This window comes from Glandiceps talaboti, chromosome 11 (assembly GCF_964340395.1).
Source record: "Glandiceps talaboti chromosome 11, keGlaTala1.1, whole genome shotgun sequence".
In the NCBI taxonomy this organism is placed as follows: Eukaryota; Metazoa; Hemichordata; class Enteropneusta; family Spengelidae; genus Glandiceps; species Glandiceps talaboti.
This window is the reverse complement of record NC_135559.1, coordinates 199,446-226,392: the sequence shown is the minus strand read 5'-3', so window position 1 is coordinate 226,392 and position 26,947 is coordinate 199,446. Positions and strand designations below refer to the sequence as shown.

General features: G+C 33.6%; 1 protein-coding gene across 1 annotated transcript in view; it reads right to left on the bottom strand.

Moving 5' to 3' along the window:
• Window positions 1-18,613: 18,613 nt before the first annotated feature.
• LOC144442806 (diacylglycerol kinase delta-like) overlaps window positions 18,614-26,947 on the bottom strand; it is a 176,624-nt gene continuing 168,290 nt past the window's right edge. Inside the window, exon 30 of the mRNA XM_078132179.1 lies at window positions 18,614-26,578. Coding sequence (XP_077988305.1) covers window positions 26,468-26,578 — 111 coding nt within the window. The 3' untranslated portion in view covers window positions 18,614-26,467. The remainder of the gene's footprint in view (window positions 26,579-26,947) is intronic.

The following is a 26,947-nucleotide window of genomic DNA, read 5'->3' as shown; positions in this document are numbered from 1 at the left end:
ACAAGAATATCCTACTTCCGCTTAGGTCAGTACATTCATCCGCCGCACTATTTTCTTCCAATAGAACGCATATACTACAAATTAAAAGTTTGTTCCTCATCTGTTTACTTATTTCTATAATGTTTATTGCAAAAGAAAAACATAGACACAAAAAATATAGTGTGGGCTTTTTAATATTGGGTAGAGCGGAAGAATAGGTAGGAACAACGTTGTGATAATGTTGTGACTTCACACATCGAAGGGGAAATTACACTGGTCACGTGACTAGACATCTTCCGGAATGATCGACGACGCATGCCGCGCCGTATGTAACTTTGCGGACAATTTGAAGTAATGCGATATGCGCAAAGTGGGCTTTGGATTAAAGCAAACCTAGACAAAGTGTTATCTTTTATTTTGCGAAGAAATATTAACATTTTTTTTTAAATTAACAACATAAGAAAACAAAAGTCTGAAACCAAAAAAAACACAAACTCGAAGAACCGTGACCGCGCAATTTCATTAAAGCGTTTAATGTTTTATAGTTTTTGTTTTGTTTTTTTGGTTGTTTGTTGTTGTTGTTTTTTTAGCTTTTTTTATCCTTTAAGTCATTTGCACTCTCAGAAGACTAGACTGCTGTAAAAGATTGTAAAATAAAGATAAACGAACAATAATTGCAGCTAGGAGAAAACCAAAACATATAGCAAAAAAAGACGAAGTTTTTACAATAATGTGTACATGTATAGCTAGAGAGAAGCCATATCTGCAGAATTCGCAAGGCACCAAATATTCGCAAGGCACCAAACATTCGCAAGGCACCAAACATGGCAGATTGAGGTTTACGCAATAAACTGACAATCACGGCGCCATATGTAATTCATTTTACAGATGATCATGAAATTCCACGATATAAAATATCTACATGTAAATACTCTGCAATATATAAGTTATTTATCAGTGATGTTAAGAAATCAACTTGATAAGAAGGGCAACAAACGTAACCTATTCAAGTAGACCTACTAAGGTATATTGCCTATCAAAAGTAGATTTATGTCACTATTTCGGAAATATATTCCCAAAATATGTTAGAAATAAATGTTTTGTCGGAGTTAGTATGATGTCGGAACAAACCAAACAAATACAGCGAAATGCTCAATTTTACTTGGAATAAAATTCACTATTTTCGCTGGTTTTGATTTTCGCTCCTTGAAAATACTTTTTACCTTAATAAATCAGTTTACTGCATTAAACTTATATAAGAAGAGTGTTTATTCTCGATTTACAACGTTTATAAAATTGGGTCGTCACACAAATACCTTGTGGTTTAACTACCGTAGTAAGACATGCGTCTAGAGAGGCTACATTTCCTAAATAAAGGAAATCTGATCTACTCAAAGTTCATCTGAAAAAATGATTCACACTTTGACTGGAATATTTTCCGATAATTTATTGGCTACTGGGCTATTACATCAATATTCAATTGTAGCAATACTAAATTGACTAAATGTAAACAAAAGAATGGAAAACAAAGTAGGCTGGATTTTAGAATTTAGGTATGAGAGGATACGGAGAAGGAAAATATTTTATCACAACAAATTTTTGACCACCATACACCTAATTGTGATAATCCCCACAAATCCATAGGAAGGTATTTAATTGTTACCATGGAAATTTTAAGGTTAGAGATGTTATAGGGATCGAAAGGGGAACTTTATCATTTACAACTCACAGTACTGTTAGTCTCAGTTTACATGTAGTGGCAAACAGTTTTCCCAATTTCTGTTCCGAAATGTTGAGGGCGTATATATCCAACTTCAAAATTGACTGAAAACGGTGTAAAGATTCTATCACTGAATCGATTTACAATATAATTTTGCCTTCTCGGTTAACATCGTGGATAGACATTTTGCATTGACTGATTTATCCTAAGACCACTATTTCTACAATTGTCCGAGAATTAAAATAGATGTAATGATCTTCTGTCTATTGTTTATCTAGTTTATTATTTTGTAGTTTGTACGAGGGAGGAGGTTAGAAAATGCGGCATGTGAAAGTACGTTGGATAGCGAACATGGGGTGAAAAAAAAATGTAATGTATTGTACCATAGACCCCACATTTCGTGTAGGGTTTATGATTATACAAAAGGAAACACATTAGTCTCATCACTACGTTCTTGCGAGAGCCAGGATGTACGATCAGCTAACGATGTATTACGACAGCGCAGTAAACAAGCTAAAATACCAACAACTTAAAATCACAATCTTTAGTAAAAGATGATTTATTGAAATTTTGTGGAGGACAAATAGCTCACGAGGGCGGCAATTAACTTGATATTGGCCCTAGTTTCGATGTCAAATGCACTGAAAAAACATGTTTAAAATTAAGCAATAGTCTGTAGAAAGGGGCCAGTTAGGGATGGGGAGGGGGGTGTTAAATTGAAAGGGAGAGCGTAGGTATATTGTTCGTAAGTTTAGTGACTGGTTTGAAGTTGAATTTATCAGATAAAAACAATTATACAAGTACATATTAAAATACAAGGTATAAAAAATCACCAAGAATAAAACAAAAGTATTTTAAAAAACATTTACATGTATTTCCAATGTCGTCATCGTAAGGATATTCAAATGCAGTGGTAACAATGGTACAGAAAAATGTATTACAGTAAACATGACAGAACACCAATTAGAGTGATAAAATACACATATGGTTAGACTTACAATTAAAAAGAGTAAGGACAAAGATGTTAACCTCTAGTTTGTCCCATAGAAAAGACTTGACATGGCTTTTAATTTTTTTTTGTATGACATTGTTTCATCACTGAGAGTGAGAAATTCCAAATACCAATGTCTGTGCATGCGAATGAATTCTTACCCATTGTCCCATACCACAGCTGACTATTGGAACTACACATGACAGTTCACTCGCTCTTGCTCTATAACTGTGCCGATTACGGACCTTTTCTACATTGCATATCAACATATATATATATATATATATATATATATATATATATATATATATATATATATATATATATATATATATATATATATATATATATATATATATATATATATATATATATATATATATAGTTTTGGTAGTACTGGAACTCTTTCTTGGTTGTAACTCGGAGTTTCACGCATGGCGCGATCATCAGATAACTCATCAGACAACCGTGAAACTCCGAGTTACCCAAGAAAGAGTTCCAGTACTACCAAAACTATTTTGCTCTGCCACTGCGGTATAGAGCACTGTCTTAGCAGATTGATACTCACCGAGTTATATATATACAAATGTATATATATATATATATATATATATATATATATATATATATATATATATATATATATAACTCGGTTGTCTGATGATCGCACTATGCGTGAAACTCCGAATTAAACAACCAAGAAAGAGTTCCAGAACTATCAAATATAAATATATATATAAATATATATAAATATATATAAATATATATATATATATATATATATATATATATATATATATATATATATATATATATATATATATATATATATATATATTCATATGAATGTAACTGTCTCGCTGGAGAGAACAGTGCTCGATGCAAATTTTAGTAGCAGAGCATTATAGACTTGATTCAGAAGTAAACCCCCGTAAGGAATAGTTTAGTCCGACCATCTTGTTACGCAATATATACATACAAACTTTAAGTGTATACCGACTTTGACAATTCGAAGTTAGTTGTCTGAAGATCGCTCGATAGTGAAACTCTGAGTAACGACTTATTTATAATTACATCCTTATTCTTTTGAATTAAGTGTATACTGTCGACAGTCTAATTTCTTCCTTCTGTGATTTGGTATCATGGTATGATTATTATCACGTACTTGTGTGTTCCAAATAATGTCCCCCTAGGACGGTTAAAGTGCATTGTCATCCATTTCAATGGCGGAAGTCCGAAGTTGTTACGTTATAAAGTACAGGTAGTTTTACGATATCGTTTCCAGTTAATGCAAGGTAAGTTTATTCAAATTCTTTCTTTGCCTCCATTAAAGTAGACAACACGAAATATGTTTACAGCCATTTAATCGACCTGTAATGCATGTAACATATCGGGGGTAACATACATTACAGCTATAGGTCATAGAATTATATATGATCTTTACTACATTTCATATGATCTGTAACTTATAAGTTATATTTGAAATGTTGAAGTGTGCATGCGGGTTTTATAAATTATATCCTGTTTCAATGGTTGGCCATGTCAGATAATTAGAATTGTATTTCTATATAATTGTAGCCAAGGACATGTGAAGGAGAATATGGTTTCTCAAGAACATTTCATTTTAGCATTCATGTTGATTGTAATTTATAAAACTTTAGATTGTAAGTTTGCAACGACAGTAAACAATAACAAAAGAACAGATGTCGTGCCTGGTAGTGTCGGACGTGCTTGCATACGATATACGTATACAAATGTACAGTAGTATGAAGTTTAGAAGACAATAGACTATAAAGTAAAAGTTCAATAGTACAAATAAGTTGTGGATAGGGTTGTACTTGACATGCAGTGCTGTAAAAAAAAAAAATGAAAAAAAAAATGGGTGTCTGTACCAATATAATGAAGTGTATTTAGGGGAGAGACTTTAGAACTGCATGAAAATGTTACATGGGAAAATGAAACTCAGGTGACCTTCAACCTATAGCATTTTATAGCATTAGATATAGTTCCTATATTCTTGGCCTAAGGACATATGAAAGTTTGTTCAGAATTTTTTTAATTTTCATATCAAGTATATCACCCAGAAATTTTCTGTAATGTAAAGAATTGATTTTGGATTATATATACTAAAGTGGAATATAATTAGTATGACATTGTAATTAAAAAATAAGAAAATAAAAGCATACATAAAACTTAAATTTTTCTGTCAGATGTATGGTGACTGAAATGTGAGGAATAAGGAGTAAATCAAAACATGGCAGCCAGTATAAATGCTCCTCAAGTTGATAATTCCAGTGCATCAAGTGTCCCTAAGTCACCAATTCCACATTTAGAATGGCAAAAACTGATACACCTTGAGTTCCAGAGTTTTCGAGGTTTAGTAGAAGGTGAACATGACACAGGTCAGCTTGATGTCCAAGATATTACTAAAACGCACTGGGTCACCAACAATGAAAGATCAGAGTGTGTCAACCCAAAATGTAAAAAAAAGTTTTCGTTGACAGAAAGAAAGCATCATTGCAGAAGGTAAGAATATACCCTTTCAAAACAGTGCCCTCTATGGACACTGAAATATGGTAGTGTGCTATTTGTGATGATTTAATTTGGTTTATTTTGCTTAATGATGTCTATATCTGTTTAACGCTGTAATATATATCACTACATTGATGATATATTGCTATATTAAAGTGTTGTATTTCAGTTCTTTCATATGAAAGTGCATGGTTGTTTCTCTTTGCTGTATAGATGTGGTGAGATTTTCTGTTGGGCTTGTACATCATTTCAAAGGAGGTTATCGGTGCTGGCAGAACCTGATCCAGTTGGAAAACAATACAAGGTAAATACCTACTTTTCACGTTAGCGTATGGATTGCTGTCTTGTCCTTGTTCTCAAAAAATGACTTCACTTTTTTTATGGGGTTTTCTATCCAAATGGAGTCTGAAAATGGTGTACACCTTAACAATCACAGAAATGCCTGATGTCTAGTCACTTTCCTTTGCACCAGTGAGCTTTAACTTAAGGAGTCTTCTGTGTTTGTGAGTAATGTTTTATGCCTACAACCATAGACCCCACTTGAGACTCCAAGCACTTAAAGACTCCCTAAATCAGTGTATAAAGAAAAACTTAATTTCATGTATTTTTCATACACAGGTATATTATCAATACTCAGACTTTAGTGCAAGTTTACAGTCACACACAGAACATGAAGTGACAGTATGTCTTGACGTAGAACAGCTGGAGTATATATTCCGTATATTTTGTTCTACATGGCTCGTGCGTGGTATAATACTTGCAATTACACTCCATCTGTAGTTTTAGTTTTTTATGTTTTTAATACACAGGTGTGTTATCGTTGTTATGACCTTGGTCCTCAGACCATAGGACAAATTTACAGTCATACTGCAGTATTTCACCATTATAGAAGTTTACCTAAACCACCAAGGCAGCCATCTCAACAAAATGGATGCAATAATGAGTAAGTTGTCATTTCATCCGAGATGATTAATCTTTTGGCCACTGTTTTATCGTATCACTCTACTTAAGAACACCCCCCCCCCCACCTTCAGAACACACAAAGATATAAATATGATATAGTTTCATGTAAGAATTCTATTTTATATATATTTGCTTTTCATTTGGTTCAAGCTCAAGGCCCATAATTTATTTAATGTTTGATTCAGGCTGGAAGCCCATATGAAAAAAAGAGGCAAATAAATCCAGATAACCTTTCAATTAAAAGATGTTTACATATTTGCATGTTTTGTAGATCTCTATTCACAAAGGAACAATCTTTGCATATTTGTATCTGACTTCAGCACACCATTTGATGTGAAAGCAGAGAGGAGCAGACTACTAAAAGGTTTTGAAGATTCTATTGGAAATTCCAAAGTGAAATCAACCATGACTGAGTTGATCAGTCCATTATCATCAGCACCAGAATGGCAGAGATCACATAGATGGACAGTAAGTATAGATTTATGTTTAATCAAGTGTTTGAATGTAGACGTTTTGTAAGTGATTTCACATACTTGTTTGCTGTGTTTTACAGTTATAACACCTCACATATTTGTTTGCTGTGTTTTACAGTTACAACACCTCACATACTTGTTTGCTCTGTTTTACAGTTATAACACCTCACATACTTGTTTGCTTTGTTTTACAGTTATAACACCTCACATACTTGTTTGCTCTGTTTTACAGTTTAAAAGTCAGACTGATAAATGCCAGAGATGTAAGCAGGTGTTCAGTTGGTTAGCCAAGAAATACAACTGTAAAGTATGTGGTTGTGTTGTCTGTGCAGTATGTTCTACAACTGATCTGGTGCTGTATATACCTGATGAATGTACAGACAAGGATATACAGCCTAGATTAGCCATTATCAAGATTGTAGGTGTAAGTAATTCTCAGTATTTCTGAATTTCAAGTACTGTATACTGAATGTACATTGAACTTTGACCCAGACATTCCTATTACACACACACACACACACACACACACACACACACACACACACACACACACACACACACACACACACACACACACACACTATTTGTACATGTTAATCTTTATTTGTCAAATATATTACTAACCAAGAAATACAACTGTAAAGTGTGTGGTTGTCATATACCATCATATACATTGTCATGTAGGATTAATACTATAATTCTTCATTCAAGAAGGTCCTGCAGGTTTAATACTATTCAGTATTCAAGGTCCTATATGGTTAATACTATTCAGTAGTTAAAGGTCTTATATGTCAGATACTGTAATTTTTGTTATTTTAGTGTCCAGAAGTTGAACCGGATGTTCACTTGTACTTAAGAGTGTGCAATAAATGTAAAGATGAACTAAAAAGCTTACAAGTTGAAGAACAACAGGCCGTCATGAAGGAATATCTACGAGAAGACAGTACTGGAGACACTAACACCAACACTATGTTATTAGTTATCCAGGGTAAAATAGTCAGCATACAGGAAAAGATAGACTCTCAGTTACCCAAGGTAAGAAAAGTGTTACTGTGTGAGATATTACATGACTACCGAGGTGTTTGTTGTTGAAGGTTGATATCATAAACAACACTTTACTTGTGATGGACATAGATAATACCTCAGTCATGATGCCATCCTTTGGTATGTCTCGGGATGTAAATCACAATGCCTTGGTCATGATGCTATCCTTTGGTATGTCTCGGGATGTAAATCACAATGCCTTGGTCATGATGCCATCCTTTGGTATGTCTCAGGATGTAAATCACAATGCCATGTCATGATGTCATCCTTTGGTATGTCTCGGGATGTAAATCACAACCATAATAAATGAAATGTGGAGAAATTTGAAGTAGGATAGAAATTACATATGATGAAGTTCAGGATACATTTCTGGAAGAAAATATTGGTTGTATATATCTTCCTCACCCAAATATATTAACCGTTGTTCTACACAGTGCAAGGTGTGTATGTGCTAATACAGGAGTGGTCCTGGATGTACAGGGAATGTGCAAAGACTGATGGGTAACTGATGGGGGACATTGTAACAAACATGGTAATAATGCATTATATGATCCATTTTCAGTGGTTTCTTTCGTCATCTTTTTTCAGTATCAGAAGTTAATAGATGGATTGGAGATTGGACTTGGTTGCCCAGCCTCACTTCCTCAAGTTAGAAGTAACACACAGATATTGGCAAAAGCTCAGGTGAGACAACCACTGTCAACTTCATTATTTGTACATGAGACAAAGAGAGGGAGGGAGGGAGGGAGGGAGGGAGGGAGAGAGAGAGGGAGAGAAGGAGAGAGGGGGATTGGAGAGAGAGAGAAAGGGAGATAGATAGATAGATATAGATAGATAGGTAGATAGGTAGGTAGATAGATAGATAGATAGATAGATAGATAGATTATATAGAGGTTGAGGTGGGAGGTGATGCATAAAGAGAAATAAATTTAAGACCAGTGATAGAGAAACAGTACTAGTATGCAATAGCCCCCCCCCCCCCCCCCCCCCCCCATTGTTGTGAAATACTGCCCTCATAGACTTCTTCATGAGTTATTATTTTGCGTTATGTTGATGGAAAAGTACATTCTGGGAGAAGATTGCATGTCAATTATTGCATCTAAAATTGTCATACTAAAAGTTAATATATTATTTCTGTTGCAGGGAGATCTGTCTGATCACTTCACAAACTTTGCATTTACAGTGATGAGTGTCAAACAAATCCAGACAACAACACCAGCTCAGCAGACAGTGATCAGAAACCTGATTAAGGTGAATATTACATTCTTAGCATGATTTTTGCTTCTCTCAGCTGTTAGCACAAATACCAAATTTTACTGTTTTTTGTGTGAAGTATTTGTTATTGTGTTTATAGTGTAAATTGGGATACCACCATGATAATATGTATATGTTTATTATTTATGTTTACAGTGTAAATTTGGATATTACCATGACAACATGTATCTGTTTCGTCAACTCAAGAAACGGCTAGAGGCTGTTACTCCTTCAGATGTGTTGGAGAGAATACAACAGATAGTGGATAAAAATGTATGTATCGTACATGACTGTCCTGAGTTTCCTCAGCAGAGGACATTAGTGACTAAACTCTCCACCAGCATGGGTTTTTGACATACAGAAGTTTAGAACTTTAATAGTTGACAAAAATGTATGTATTTGCAGATGTGCTGCACTATAACTAGAAGCTTTCTGACGAGGGTTTGGGGATAGTGAACCCCTGATATTGGCTTTGGGTGATAGCCAGGAAGGCAACACAACCATAGTGAGCCATAATACTATAGTGCCCTCACATGGGCAAGTGGCCAAGTGCTTTTGTTTTTAACAAGGTTTGCTTTCTGAAAAGATTCCATCTAATCATAGACCCTACTGTAGGGTCTATGATCTAATGTCCAGCCTCACCCATGACATCGATGTGGACACTTTTTGGTTGGCAAAATGTATATTTTACTGTGATATTTGTGCTACATATCACATAAAATAGTGTTAGACTAATGTACTGCAAATAGATTTGTAGAATTTGGGACCTTCAAGGTTAATGCCAAATTCAAACAATTTTTATGATTTGAAAGACACTATAACGATAGTGAGAAGAATAGGTAGTGACTATATAAAAAATGCCTTCTTGTAAATGAACACAATGTACCAGTCTGGTAATTAGTAAAAATAAGTAGTGACTAAAATGTCTTCTTGTACATGAACACAATGTACCAGTCTGGTAATTAGTCTTTGAGAACTAGCTGAATGCTATAAAATTGTAAAATTTTCTTGTGGTGAAAATAGTACATTACATTTGCAGTTACCTTTATGTACAGTTGTGGTTAAGTAGCTATGTCATCAACAAAGACTTGTTTTATACAGTCACTATGTTTTGATACAGGAGAGTTTGTAGGCTGTATGTAGTGAATATTTATGAAACAATAGAATTCTGATTCTATTAACATTTGTAAGTGATAAGTTATTGTATCCGATGTGAGTTTTCCATGGCTTAAACTTTGACTCTTTTCCCATTCCAGGCAATAAATGGTGCATATCTAGTTGTGATACAAATAGCCTATGAGACTCTGGATCTATGCATGAGGTATAAAGTCAATGAACAGATAGCATTAATTATTCGCACATCATCTGAGGTGAGAAAAGTGAAAATATGTCTATATTTAAATTTTACAGGAAAAATAATGTCTTGGAGCCTAACTCATTGGCATGTTTTTACACACACACACACACACACACACACACACACACACACATACACACACACACACACACACACACACACACACACACACATGCACGCATGCACTCACATATGCACATGTACTGCAGACACAGACAGACAGACAGACAGACAGAGAGACAACTTCAAATGCAAAAGAAACACTCTTATAGAGGTGTGACAAACAGGAGGGATGTAGAATAGACAAGTCGAGTTGAAGTTGGAAAGTATACTATTGAAGTATAACCTACCTGTAGACTTGAACCACTACTACACTATCCCATTATCCTAACTGAAGCCTACCTGTAGACTTGAACCACTATCGCTACTACACTATCCCACTATCCTAACTGTAGCCTACCTGTAGACTTGAACCACTACTACACTATCCCACTATCCTAACTGTAGCCTACCTGTAGACTTGAACCACTACTACACTATCCCACTATCCTAACTGTAGCCTACCTGAAGACTTGAACCACTAACACTACTACACTATCCCACTATCCTAACTGTAGCCTACCTGTAGACTTGAACCACTAACACTACTACACTATCCCACTATCCTAACTGTAGCCTACCTGTAGACTTGAACCACTATCCTAACTGTAGCCTACCTGTAGACTTGAAGGACTATTACTACTACACTATCCCACTATCCTAACTGTAGCCTACCTGTAGACTTGAACCACTAACACTACTACACTATCCCACTATCCTAACTGTAGCCTACCTGTAGACTTGAAGGACTATCACTACTACATTATCCCACTATCATAACTGTAGCCTACCTGTAGACTTGAAGGACTATCACTACTACACTATCCTGCTGTATAGCAATTCTTAATTTATCACTTCTCAATGTGATTGGATAAAGGATCCTGCTATGTCTCTGTTGTTGTTATTCTAAAGTTGAATTATGTTGCTGCTGTCCTGATTGTTCATCAACTGGCACCAAGTCTTGTTTGAGTAATTTTGTTTAGTTACATATTTTCTTGCAAGAAGTAATCTGCTGAGATCTTAAGGACTGTGTTTCATATCACTTCATATAGCTAGCTATGGAAGTTTGAACCTCTGTTTATGTACCCCATATTTTACTTCTTATATGTCACAGGTTATCATCAGAGAACTTAAACAGTGTATTGTGGAAGAAGGTGAAAATTGGGATAAACATAAAAAACACACAGAAGATTTTGTGAAATCACAGCTCAAAGGCACAGTGAGTATGTCATCTGTAATCTGAACTGGAACCCTTTCAGTACCAGAGCTGTATGTCAAGAAATTATAAGACTTGTGTGCGTATGTGTGTGCATGCATGTGTGCATGTGTGCATCCATAACATATTATTTCTCAGACATGCAACCTCTGATTTCAAACTTGTCACAAAGTGACATATCATATGACACGTATGCATGTCATTTTGTTTACAACATATGCAAATAGACTCCATTCAAGTGTCTAACCATAGTATAATCACATATAAGCTTTCTTGTAAGACTTTGAACTTTGACTGAACTGGTTACAAATTAAGGTTTATATATAATTGGGAAAAGTTCACAAAAAATGTACTCAAACTTGTGATTTTGATTGAATTTTGAAGAAAATGTCATGAAGAGTTAGGTCATACATGTGTAAAGCCACTTTTCCATAAGACCAAACTTGCTACTTTGATAATCATTTGTCCTCTGTGAATGTTTTTAACATCCTTTGGCTGCATAGTACTCCTTAGTTTGATGAGAATTTGCTTGCCACATTTTCATCATTCTGGTATTGGATTTGAATGATGTGAATGCAGAGTAGGTATGTAACAAAAACAAAAAAATGGATTCAAATTACAGTAAAATTACACAATCCGTGTATTGGGACAGTACTGCGTCAAAAAAGTTGTTAAGACACTCGTTACATTTTTACTTTAATACCTACATTGATATGACTATGCTTATCGACATTGATATGACTATGTTTACCTACATTGATATGACTATGTTTACCTACATTGATATGACTATGTTTACCTACATTGATATGACTATGTTTACCTACATTGATATGACTATGCTTACCTACATTGATATGACTATGTTTACCTACATTGATATGACTATGTTTACCTACATTGATATGACTATGCTTACCTACATTGATATGACTATGTTTACCTACATTGATATGACCATGCTTATCTACATTGATATGACTATGCTTATCTACATTGATATGACTATGCTTATCTACATTGATATGACTATGTTTACCTACATTGATATGACTATGCTTATCTACATTGATATGACTATGTTTACCTACATTGATATGACTATGCTTATCTACATTGATATGACTATGTTTACCTACATTGATATGACTATGTTTACCTACATTGATATGACTATGCTTACCTACATTGATATGACTATGTTTACCTACATTGATATGACTATGTTTACCTACATTGATATGACTATGCTTATCTACATTGATATGACTATGCTTACCTACATTGATATGACTATGCTTATCTACATTGATATGACTATGCTTATCTACATTGATATGACTATGCTTACCTACATTGATATGACTATGTTTACCTACATTGATATGACTATGCTTATCTACATTGATATGACTATGCTTACCTACATTGATATGACTATGCTTACCTACATTGATATGACTATGCTTACCTACATTGATATGACTATGCTTATCTACATTGATATGACTATGCTTATCTACATTGATATGACTATGCTTATCTACATTGATATGACTATGCTTCTCTTTTGTTGTTGGCATACAGAAAGACGGAGAAGAAGTACTGAGGTTTGTAAAGCCATCAAAACGATTGTTACGTGAGAAAGGATCAGAATATCTTGAGAGATTCCTACCAGAGAGATGTCATGAAGTTGTCCTCCAAGTTATTTTACAACTACATGCCAAGTGTTCGGACAAGAAATTCAAAGCTTCAAAAGAATCGCTAAAATCGCTACAAGAAAGATTAAGTAAAACAATTGAATGTGAAGACTGGGACTTGATAGAGAGTTGATGTGTTGATGTGTACAGAAATGCTTTAACTATAGATGCATAGTTGTTTACAATTTTAACAGAATACGCTCAAAACTCCATACATCAGTACTCCTTGCATAGACTTATATACTTCTACAACCCATAACACTTTTGTAATTCCCTGTACAGAAAAGTTTTGTGTCATTATGCACATAGGATGATTTATCATATAATGATTATGTCCTACCAGATGTGTTATGGGAAGTAAAGCCATCTTGCAATCCAAACGTTGTGCATGTTGCATTATCGGAAATGTAGCCATCTTCCAAAACCATCATTTTGAATGGTGCATTTTGGGAAATGTATCATGTCATGTTAATCAATCAAGTCTGGTAAACAATTTGTCCCTAATGGTGTCTCTTTTCCATAACCAAAGTATTATGGTACTGGGACTAGTTGTCCCACAGTCTATTGTCTGTTCACTTTGACATTTTAGTAAGCTAATCTAGCCCCAATCTGAACCTATGGTATTGTGTCAGATGTATGTATTGAGTGTTCACAAAAGAACAAATGACAGTAAACGTAACAGCCAAAAAGAAATCGTGAAGTGTACACTACATCAGATTTTAAACAGATTGATGTAGCTCTAACCTTGGCCAAGGCAATATACCTTCAATGAACAAAGGTGACCGACCTTTAGAGAAGGCAATATACTTTAAATGAACAAAAATGACCAACCGTTAGAGAAGGCAATATACCTTCAATGAACAAAAATGACCAACCGTTAGAGAAGGCAATATACCTTCAATGAACAAAAATGACCAACCATTAGAGAAGGCAATATACCTTCAATGAACAAAAATGACCAACCGTTAGAGAAGGCAATATACCTTCAATGAACAAAAATGACCAACCGTTAGAGAAGGCAATATACCTTCAATGAACAAAAATGACCAACCGTTAGAGAAGGCAATATACCTTCAATGAACAAAAATGACCAACAGTTTGAGAAGGCAATATACCTTCAATGAACAAAAATGACCAACCGTTTGAGAAGGCAATATACCTTCAATGAACAAAAATGACCAACCGTTAGAGAAGGCAATATACCTTCAATGAACAAAAATGACCAACCATTAGAGAAGGCAATATACCTTCAATGAACAAAAATGACCAACCGTTAGAGAAGGCAATATACCTTCAATGAACAAAAATGACCAACAGTTTGAGAAGGCAATATACCTTCAATGAACAAAAATGACCAACCGTTAGAGAAGGCAATATACCTTCAATGAACAAAAATGACCAACCATTAGAGAAGGCAATATACCTTCAATGAACAAAAATGACCAACCGTTAGAGAAGGCAATATACCTTCAATGAACAAAAATGACCAACAGTTTGAGAAGGCAATATACCTTCAATGAACAAAAATGACCAACCGTTAGAGAAGGCAATATACCTTCAATGAACAAAAATGACCAACCATTAGAGAAGGCAATATACCTTCAATGAACAAAAATGACCAACCGTTAGAGAAGGCAATATACCTTCAATGAACAAAAATGACCAACTGTTAGAGAAGGCAATATACCTTCAATGAACAAAAATGACCAACTGTTAGAGAAGGCAATATACCTTCAATGAACAAAAATGACCAACCGTTTGAGAAGGCAATATACCTTCAATGAACAAAAATGACCAACCGTTAGAGAAGGCAATATACCTTCAATGAACAAAAATGACCAACTGTTAGAGAAGGCAATATACCTTCAATGAACAAAAATGACCAACCGTTAGAGAAGGCAATATGCCTTCAATGAACAAAAATGACCAACCGTTAGAGAAGGCAATATACCTTCAATGAACAAAAATGACCAACCGTTAGGGAAGGCAATATACCTTCAATGAACAAAAATGACCAACCGTTAGAGAAGGCAATATACCTTCAATGAACAAAAATGACCAACCGTTAGAGAAGGCAATATACCTTTAATGAACAAAAATGACCAACCGTTTGAGAAGGCAATATACCTTCAATGAACAAAAATGACCAACTGTTAGAGAAGGCAATATACCTTCAATGAACAAAAATGACCAACCGTTAGAGAAGGCAATATACCTTTAATGAACAAAAATGACCAACCGTTTGAGAAGGCAATATACCTTCAATGAACAAAAATGACCAACTGTTAGAGAAGGCAATATACCTTCAATGAACAAAAATGACCAACTGTTAGAGAAGGCAATATACTAGTACCTTCAATGAACAAAAATGACCAACCGTTAGAGAAGGCAATATACCTTCAATGAACAAAAATGACCAACCGTTAGAGAAGGCAATATACCTTCAATGAACAAAAATGACCAACCGTTAGAGAAGGCAATATACCTTCAATGAACAAAAATGACCAACCGTTAGAGAAGGCAATATACCTTCAATGAACAAAAATGACCAACCGTTAGAGAAGGCAATATACCTTCAATGAACAAAAATGACCAACTGTTAGAGAAGGCAATATACCTTCAATGAACAAAGATGACCAACAGTTAGAGAAGGCAATATACTTTAAATGAACAAAGGTGACCGACCGTTAGAGAAGGCAATATACTTTAAATGAACAAAGGTGACCGACCGTTATAGCTGTTGATATGTGAGATGTACTAAGGTAAAAAGAAGGCTGACAAATAGATACTTGTTATAAGTGAAATAAATATTTACAAATGTGTTTGTGACATAGTATGATTAGTATAAAATAGGAATGTTGTTTATGATAATTTGACCAAAACTTAGAAGCATCATGTTACCAAAAAACAGTATTTTAAATAATTCTAAACCAAAACTGGGATTGAAGTTATTAGTAGATTATGGGAAATGGATTGAGAATAATATTATTTTCATATATTCAGGGTTTTGGTTAGTTTTATTTACTGTTGGAAATAATTATTCTAATTGTAGTGTCCATTGGCATCGTCGTTGTAACTGAAGATGTCTACAAAGGCCTGTATGTCATTTTCATCCAAGTTCAGTTTGATGCCAACTCCATAGTGATAGTGAAAGTGAATGAAACTAGTTCATTTGATCTCATTTAACAGGTTCAATAATAAGCTTTGTCAACAAATTCATATGTAAACTATCAAATTCATATGTAGATTATTGAATTCAAAATTTAGTCTAATTAATATGCAACTATTTTGTTCAAAATGTAACCAGTTTTGGCCCTACATACAAAGGCTAATTGTACTAAAGTTCATGTCAAACAAATAATGGGATTAAAGATATCATGTACATAGTGGACATGTCTGATATTTGTGAAAATAAAACCTCTCATCCTTTCCCTCCTCCCCTTAAAGTGTGTGGATGTTAGAAACTCAAGTTTTTGATTCATAACCAATTAAAATCATGTTACTCCAATATCATCACTTTTTTAAGCTTGTAAAAAGAATTATACCACACACAAACCAAGTTATTGCCTTTGAACAGAAAAATATGTATTATATACCCTGGTCTTTTTACATATAAATGACAATATGTCTATATCACTATTGCTGTGGTCCTCAAAATATGAGTCAAATCACCATTGTTTTTCCCAATTTTTGCATAACTTATGCAAAAGGAGGTATAATTATATTACTCCCCAATATTTGTCATCATTCAACCAAGATGCTTGTGACCTAAAGGACCTAGTCACTGTATACTCAACTAGCAACTCATAGCGACAAGGCTCCCTAGGACACTTATATTTTCCTTGGCTGAACATAGAGAATTATTAGAGAATAATATCTAATGATTATGTTACTAAAAGGATTGTGAAATTTAAAGTATGAAAAATAAAATTTAATGCTATTTTTATCTCCATTTCCATTCTGCAAATGCACAATCTCAACAATTCATTTTGCCTTTGTATTTGGTGGGGACATTACTTTTGTTGTGTAGATGAACAAGTGACCTATTGGTCCAGATAGCTGTTATTTTACTGAAAGTTTGTGTGATGGCATTGTCACCATGGCTCGGGCATTAGATTTGTGTGTCCATTCATCCGACACCACTTTCGTTAAAATGCATTTATCAATATTCTAAGCTGACATTGTTGAATAAAGGTATATCATAATAAAATTAGCCTGTGTGATGGTTATGATTTGCTCTGTGATTGGATTATATGTTGAATTAAATACTTATCAGACATTTATGTTGTATTCTATGTGCCCAACGTTAGGCAATAATCCCTGAAGATAAAAGACTAAAAGATTTGATTGAACTAAATACTGTTATATTGTCTTAGATAAACTGGCTGTCAATCAATCAATCAACATGTCAGTTTTAGTTGTGACAACTCAGCCATGCGGTAGCTATGGCATGTTCATTTCTCATATCACAAGGGGTATGTACAGGTCGTATGTAGAATACATGTTTGTAAAATTGTATTCAAAATCATGTACATAATATAATATATGTTTATTAACAATAATTAGTTTTTGGTGTATACATAATTTTTTCATAAATGTTTTTGATTTAAATCAAGATGGGTCTAAATTGTGAATGCATGAGTAGTATTAATAAATTTGTAGAAGTGATATCATTTGCACAAGAAATGATACAGCAATTACAATAATATGAGAAAATGAGGAAAATGGAAATTAGTTCTCCAGCAACTAGCCAAGTCTGTTCCCACTTGTTTTAGTTTCTAACAAATCTTGACAAATATCTCTGGACAAACTGTTCGTATTTTCTTATAATAACTGTACAATGGATTTTTTCATTACTGGGGTTCAATATTTACTTATATATCTCTTGAGAATTTTACAAACTATTTAACACTGAACTTTACAGATGTAACAAACAAATTATGGGAAACACATTCATTAAAAGCTGAAAAAGATAAGAACAAGTGTGACACAGAGTGATGAAAGTTGAGATGCAGAAAGATATGGATGACAAGATTGATTATTTGTTGAATTGAAGAATGATTATAAAGAGAATCACAAGATCCAAGTGGTGTAGTAGGTAATGTTGTGGACTTCAATCACAAGGCTTCAGGTTCAATTCCTAGAGAAGGTAAGGTAATGTAATATAAGAGGTAGTGGGCTTTAATAGGACACCACACTCACTGAGTAGAGAAGAGTAGAGTAGAGTAATTCACTAATGACATGATATTATTAAGCAAATGAAAATTTTATTGCAATTAAGAATGTATTTTTTAGGTGTACAAGAGATAAATGTGATAAATGTGAATGTTTGTCACACGATGAGCTGTTATATGGACCTGCCGTTCTTCTAGCTCAGTATACAGTAACTTTAATAGAGAAAATACACATTTCAACACAAAGTTCATTTTAAATAATCAAGGTATTGTTATTACAATGTCTTGTGCCATCATCCCTTGAACTCTGTACTTTCACAGTTGTACATATTTTAGCACCACTGAAATGGTTAAGTCTGATTGGCTACCATGGACAACTCAATGCCAAATTTGGGTTGTTTATGTTTGCTAGTTTTAAAGATGACAAAGCCCATACTGTACCAATTCTGTGATGCGCGAAACTTGCCTAAAATGGCATCAGCTCATGTGACTTCTGAATCTGTGTCAAGATAGTAGTGTCAAAACACCTTTCAACTACTTCAAGTGTCTGAAGTAGCTATGTTTGAAAAACAGTTGAGATTGAACTCTCTGATTGGTCAATTATTGCTAAAATAATGACAGCTTGTACTTGTATCATTGAGGGTGCACTAACTTATACAACCATGACAACAAAGAGTTCATGGGGTGATTACAGAATATATACTGTAGTTGAGACCCCTTAATTATTCTAACTATCTAACTACCTACTTGGTGCTCTATAAACAGTGATAGGAAAGTACCATATGATAACAGCAAATATGAAATGGGTCTTTTCATGATAAATTCTGGTCAACAGATACAGATTATCAAAAAATAAAAGTTACAGAAAATTCTAAATATTACAAAGAACTCAATATTGTACATCACAACCATCTATAATATTAAATATTCTGTTATTACATATATGTTTGTAAGACTGCAATAGAAAAAAACTCTTTTAATGTGAACCTCTTGTTACAATGACTGATATATATTAATTTTGTTACTTTTTCATGTCACCCTCTCTTATTGTGAACACTATCACAAACAACTTTCCAGGGCCCTAAATGTTTATGATAAACAAAGTTGATATTGTTATCACCATGGTAACTATCTCTGTCTTGGTGAACATATTCTGATATTGTTATCACCATGGTAACTATCTCTGTCTTGGTGAACATATTCTGATAACCAATGGTGTAATTCATTAAAGTTGAACCTGTAGTGAATATTCTGTTTAAAATGGTTCCATTTTTACTCATCAATAACAGCTTATATGCAAGGTAGCTAGCCCAGACACATATCTATCAGGCTTTTAACAATGAAGTGGCAGCGAGTGTGAATGCATAAATCTTCCGGACTAGTTATGCATGTGGAATTATATGGTAACTAAAGGTTAGTGGATGCACATCACCAACACAGACTAAAGTAACTCACACACCCTTACATCTAATAACTATAGTAGAGTAACTATTCATGTACATAATCAGCACAGATTCAAACTTAAACCATAACACCTAATATAACACTTAGTCAAGTATTTCTCATTTTAGGAAGGGTCAGAGTTAACAAAATGCAGAATTTCAAAGGCTTGCATAACCCTTTCAATAATGAATACCAAATTGAATGGCAGTGTGTGTCCACAAATCTTAAAAGGGACAGTCGGCAACTCCTGAGTATGTGCCATCATTTCTGTTTTCAAATAAAGGGTTACTTTAATGTAATTGATACAATAGTCTAACATATTAGAATAAAATGACATCATTTATTCTTATAGTATGAGAATACAGTATCACAACAGTTAATACGATGGGAGTTTTGCCAGTGACTACTAGTCATTAAATACAAGTGATAGTGAAGGGTAACATATATTAAGTAACCTTTAATTTGGAAACAAAACTGACCAGACATACTTAGGAGTTGCTGACTATGTCCCTTTAAGAAACATCAACTAATATGAACATACCCTACACTGACTTTAGAAAAATAAGTCTAAAATAGAAATTACTGATCTTAAATTCACAGTCAAGCCCTAAAAGATGGTACGAAAGTAATGCTCAAATTTTAATTAACATAATTTACAACTGTTGTAAAGATCTGCTTACTTTTGATTTTTCTGTTGTACATTGGCAAATTATCTAGTATATACAAAAGTTGCAAAGAAATGAGCAAGAAACTAATGAGTTTTATATCAAGGTAATATGTAAAAAGGTGAGTAAAGTTTACTGAAGCACCTCAAAATTACACAAGGTTGTAAAATGTCAATACCAGATACTGTGGCAGAAAACCAGTCATTTCAAAAGGAATACGTTAGAAAAAGCAATGCAAATTTACCATTGTTGGAAAACTTTTTCATTTTTCTACCTGAAGGAAGCCAAATTGAGTTGTATTTGGTTTCAGTTATGCTATGAATTAATATTTTTGCAGATAATAATTATCCAGATCCATTGGTCCACATGCATAAATGTGTGAATCTTGGAACCAGCAACAGGTTAATTATGGCATTGGTAAAATATGATTCATGAAATCAGACTAAGTACTGAAAACTAATACCCCTTACAATAATAGTATCAAATTTCTAATTTATGTTTCCTATAACTGATGTTCCACTCCATACCAGAAACTGTGATTAGGAAGTTGACAGTGTATTTCATCAAGGGGATTTGGGTGGGTGGGTGGGAGGTGCTGATAAATCCAAATGGCAAAGTATGTTGCATAACAAACAATCTTAGCCTACTGGTACTGTAATGTTATGGAATATTTGATTATATTGGTATGTACTGAAGTCTGGTCTATGGATAATGCCTGTACTGTACTTATTTATTTGCTCCTTAGTAAAATTGGACACAATGGAATGTCCATAAGATCTCAGTAATCACAGTGTGTGTGATATCATGACATGTACACAATGCAATGTCCACTGGACCCCAGTAACCACAGTGTGTCTGATATCATGAAATGTACACAATGCAATGTCCACTGGACCCCAGTAATCACAGTGTGTCTGATATCATGAAATGTACACAATTTAATAATCACTGGACCCCAGTAATCACAGTGTGTCTGATATCATGAAATGTACACAATGCAATGTCCACTGGACCCCGGTAATCACAGTGTGTCTGATATCATGAAATGTACACAATGCAATGTCCACTGGACCCCAGTAATCACAGTGTGTCTGATATCATGAAATGTATATGTACACAATGCAATGTCCACTGGACCCCAGTAATCACAGTGTGTCTGATATCATGAAATGTACACAATGCAATGTCCACTGGACCCCAGTAATCACAGTGTGTCTGATATCATGAAATGTACACAATTTAATAATCACTGGACCCCAGTAATCACAGTGTGTCTGATATCATGAAATGTACACAATGCAATGTCCACTGGACCCCAGTAATCACAGTGTGTCTGATATCATGAAATGTACACAATGCAATGTCCACTGGACCCCAGTAATCACAGCTGTCTGATATCATGAAATGTACACAATGCAATGTCCACTGTTATTTATTCATTAGTAAAAAAAAGTAAACAATGATTGAGCTATAAGGTAATGTCTCCTGATTTTTATATTAATTCAGTATTACAGTGAGTTTATGAGTTGATAGTAAAGAAATATTTCCCCGCTACCTGTGCTGTCTTCAATCCTTTTATTTTCAAATTTGTAGTAAATGACATAAATTGTATTTCTGAATATAAAATACTAAAACAATCCAATTTACTGGCAAGGGGAAGTTATCTAGGCTTAATCATGCACTGAGTCTCCTGAGAAAAAGTAAAAACTTTATGAAATTTCTCTTATGTTAACTAGGATGAGCAATTTGCAATTTCAGTAAAAAAAATCTTTGTTAATAATTGTGCTGTAGCATTAAAAATCAAGTGTTCCCTCATGTGTTGTGTGCTTCAAAAATTATCATCAGCAAACTCGTGGCACATTTAATTTGAATGTACTTCCTAAGTGACTTTGATTTTAATACATTATCTACCAAGTTATCTTTCAAAAATATTTACACTTTGTTTCTACCTTTTGTAGTCTTCCCACTCCAAATGTAAAATAGTTTGTGATTGGTTTATCTACAGGTATGTTCAGCTGAATACATTGCTTAGGCCTATTGGTCAAGGTCAAATGTGCATGCTAATTGGCTATGAGAAATCTATATGGTATGAGAAATCTATCTGATTAGTGGGGGCTTTGTTTCCTGTTGAATTTTGCAAGGCGAACATTGATTGGTCAGTTGACCAATGACTTATAAGAAGTGAAGGCTTTTTTTAAACAAACTACAATGACCTGTCTTGCTCAAATAAAAAATAGTGCCAATGGCATTGTAGCACAACTGTACACTTTTTATAAATATTTATCCACATACTGATCCATGCTAGGTATAGGAGTTCATTTGCTGAATGTTTATCCAGCTGCCTATCCAGTCCTGTTGTTACCTTTAACATACACACCATCGTTTGGCTGTTGCTATGGGTGCGATCTTGTTGCTAGGCATATTTGCATACATTTTTTGAATGTTTGTTCACTTGTCGATGAATCACTCTTATCTTTGCGATATACACCATCGTTTAACTATTGCTACAGGCACGGTCTTGTTGCTAGGGATATTTGCATACATTTCTTGTATGTTTGCTCACTTGCCTATCAGATGATATTGTTATTCTAGGAAAATGAGCTGGCATTTGTATGTTGCTAAGGGTGTGGTCATGGTTGCTAGGGCCAATTGTGTCAACATTTGTAGAATAACATGTCTAGAAACATCTCGCCAAATTTGAGCCCCATCGACCAAGTACTTTTGAGATATAATGTTTTAACCAAAATCCACATTTCAACACCTAATTTGCATATTGTTGATGAGATCATTACCTGCTTAATATAATAGTTTGTCATCTCCACTTTCCAAAATGCATTCCCATTAAATTTTAGCCCAGTGGTTTTAGAAGTAAAGATTTTTGACCAAATCAACACATTTTAGACCTAATTTGCATATTACTGATCGGATCAATAAGTCATGAACAAATCTTAAACTACATATGACTACGAGCATTCCCACCAAATTTCAGACCAATCTGCCTAGTAGTTTTTAAGTTTAATTTTTTTTAAAACAACAATGACATTTTTTTTTGCCCCAAATCACACACTTGTGTTGCAATCATTTTGCTTTGAACAATTTCCCAAATAAACACCAAGGGAACATCCCACCAAATATAAAAAAAATCAGCCCAGCAGTTTTTGAGTATAAGTCATGCACAGACAGACAGACAGACAGCGCACCATGCCATAAGCACTGCTGAACCTTATCAGTTCAGTTGTGCTAATAAAAACAATGTCATGATAAAATCTTAGGTATATTTACTTGAAATAATTTACTTTGAAAACCAAAATTTCAAGATAAGTCTAACAATCCAGTGTACAAATATTACACAATATTACTGGATTCAAGTCATATATTAGTTTAATTTATAAAGTAGAAAAATGAATAACATCCTCTAGGAATGTCTTTGGTAAACACATCGATAAATGGGGCCCGCTTATTACTTATTTTCACATGTAGGTGTTTCTAGTTGTCTGTATTAGTCATGTGGTTTGTTTGTTTGTACTTTGTTTTGTCATGAATTCCTTTTTTCTTCTTATAAAAAAACAACAACAAAAACAAAACAACAGTCCAGTGTACATAGATATACAGCTTTTTGTTGCAATACAAAATTTGAATTTGATTTGAATTTATTCTTTCAACACTTTATTTTTCATAAATATTCTTATCAGGGTAGCTAAAATTTGTATTTCTAGTATTTTCAGTTTTTTTTATCTAAATGGAAAAGATGTCATTGTACAAAATACATATATTAGAAAACATCACAATTTGAAAGTACTTCACCTTGATAATGTAATAGTACACAATATTACTTTATTATTATTCAAAGCCAAATATGCACCATGAAAAATATTAAGACTTATTATTTTGCACTTTTAGAGAATAAAACAAAAGTATCCAAAATTATAGAAATTGCTTGAAAACAGCAACCAAATTATCAAATAGCAACAGTATTCATTAGATTGGTTTCAAATTCACTGCCATTTTATTCCGATTAAAAATATCTGCCAAATTTATTCAAATTGACTAAAAATAGATCCCAAATTTATTCAAATTGACTAAAAATATCTGCCAAATTTATTCAAATTGACTAAAAATAGATCCCAAATTTATTCAAATTGACTAAAAATGGTTCATTTGAACTAGCCATCAAATTAATGTAAATTAACTAAGTGAGATTATAGTGTTGGTTATTGGCTCAATAAGACAATGTGCAACTCAATTCTGTTTACTTTTAGGACCTGGTACATATTTCATATTGCAAATTAAGCTTTTGAAAACTTGCTTAGCTATATAAAAATCAAAAAAGTGCATCTCATAAAAATTGAAAACAAAGCTAAGTCCACGTAATGTCCAAAAAAATAGTAATTGTATATAAGTGTAGTGTCTGGAAACCTCACAGTTGAGTTTTGTTGAGACTGGTAAATATCCCTACATCTCTTTCCTAGATGAAGTTGTGACAATTGTCATCCAAGTTATTAAATAAATTGACATAAAACTAGTACATCACTCCACACTATGGCAAATTCTTGATATTAGAGGTCTATGGAGGCAACCATCTATTTTTCAGATGTGTTGAATTGTATGAAAAAGAGTCTTAAAAAACTTCATCTTTGAAGACACGACACACTTTTTGACATTTTTGTTCTGTTTACAATGGATGCTGTGGCACAAAGCAGGTACCATTTAAACATAATGAAATGTTATTGATAAATAATTTAATAGTATAATCTGCTGTAACTGGTTTTATCCAGTTTGGATTGCTTTCAACTGGTAAAATTGACACAACTTGTTTAAGCTGGCTAAAATCATTATTCCAGTTTATACTAGACTCAACTTTCTGAAATTGATATAACTAGTTTCTTCTAGTTCAAACTGGTTTTATCCAGTTTAATCTTGGCCAAACTGGTTTAAACAATTTGAGGTTGTTCACACATATCATGGGTGGGCATTATATTTTTTCTGGAAGAATTGACCAAATTTACTCTAAATTCTTCAGTTTCTATTTATGGTTTCATGAAGTGAAACTATGTAAGCACACATATCAAGTTCAAGGTACATGTATTTGAAGAAACATATTAGATGTTTGATAATATTTTCTTTCACATTTTATAAAAAAGAATTGTAGAAAGAATAACTTACAACAAGTAGTGTAAATTGTTCAGAAAGGTTTACATTATAAATAGCACAAAAAGTGTTTGAAATATAAAAAAGCATCTTTGACTGAGATACAAAAGGAAAAGTTGTTTGAAAGACCTAGAGTGCAAGTTTTTTTTTCTTCTTCATAAAAAGCATGGTCCCCCATCGTAAAAGAAATCAACATCTAATAAACACTTGGACAAGTGGTGAATGTTTCCTTTATCATTTTTTTGTCAAGTTTGAGAAGTATTGCCCCAACCTAAGAAAGAAATCAACATCTTTGAATACTTGGACAAGTGGTGACTGTTCCTTTTTCAAATTTTTTATCCCTTATCTGTTAGTCTGGAAATAAATAATCTTTTGTGAACTTATTTTGTTGTAAAGTAATATGTAAACTCAGTCAACCGATGTGACCTTTCACTGTACATCATTATTTCAGAAACTTCTTTTATCCTTGACTATATTGAATATTTGTTCCCCTTCAGCAAAAATATGACATTTTTCATCAGCCTTTAACTTTCTTCACATTTTGAGGTCTTTTTCAGTTAACAGTTGATGAGGTAGGTCTTATTACTCCATTCTCTGCAAAATATGACATTGTACTCTTGTGAATTTTTAACGCTTGGCACCAACAACTCTGTCGGGCAGGACAACATCTGTCCACTTTGGAAGCAGCTTTTCATTAAATTGTTCTCTCCTAAGGACTAGGTGGATGTCCAGCATACATGGCCAGTTTTTCTTGGGTGTGCATGTCCTTTACACTCTGTAGAATTCTTTTAATGTGTCCAACTTTGGAAATACCAAGTTCCTAAAACAAAACGAGGGATACTCTAATGAATATTCATTCCTTATGGAGTTGAGGAAGTAAAACAGATTGTATGATTATCAAATTATATCAGATTGTTACTAGTTTATATTACTTGTTGTTTATAATTGATTGCCTTGCATTATATCGTAGTGAATCATTTTGTATCTTTACTCTTTTGTTTTGATAGGTTGCTTTTGTTGTTTTGACAACACAACTTTGGTCAATAAAGTGATGTAATGTACTGTAATGTAATGTAATGTAATGTAATGTAATGTAATGTAATGTAATCTAATCTAGTATAATTAATGAATTATGCAAATCAAATATTACCAAATCAACTTAATCAAATCAGACATCAAATTCAATCCC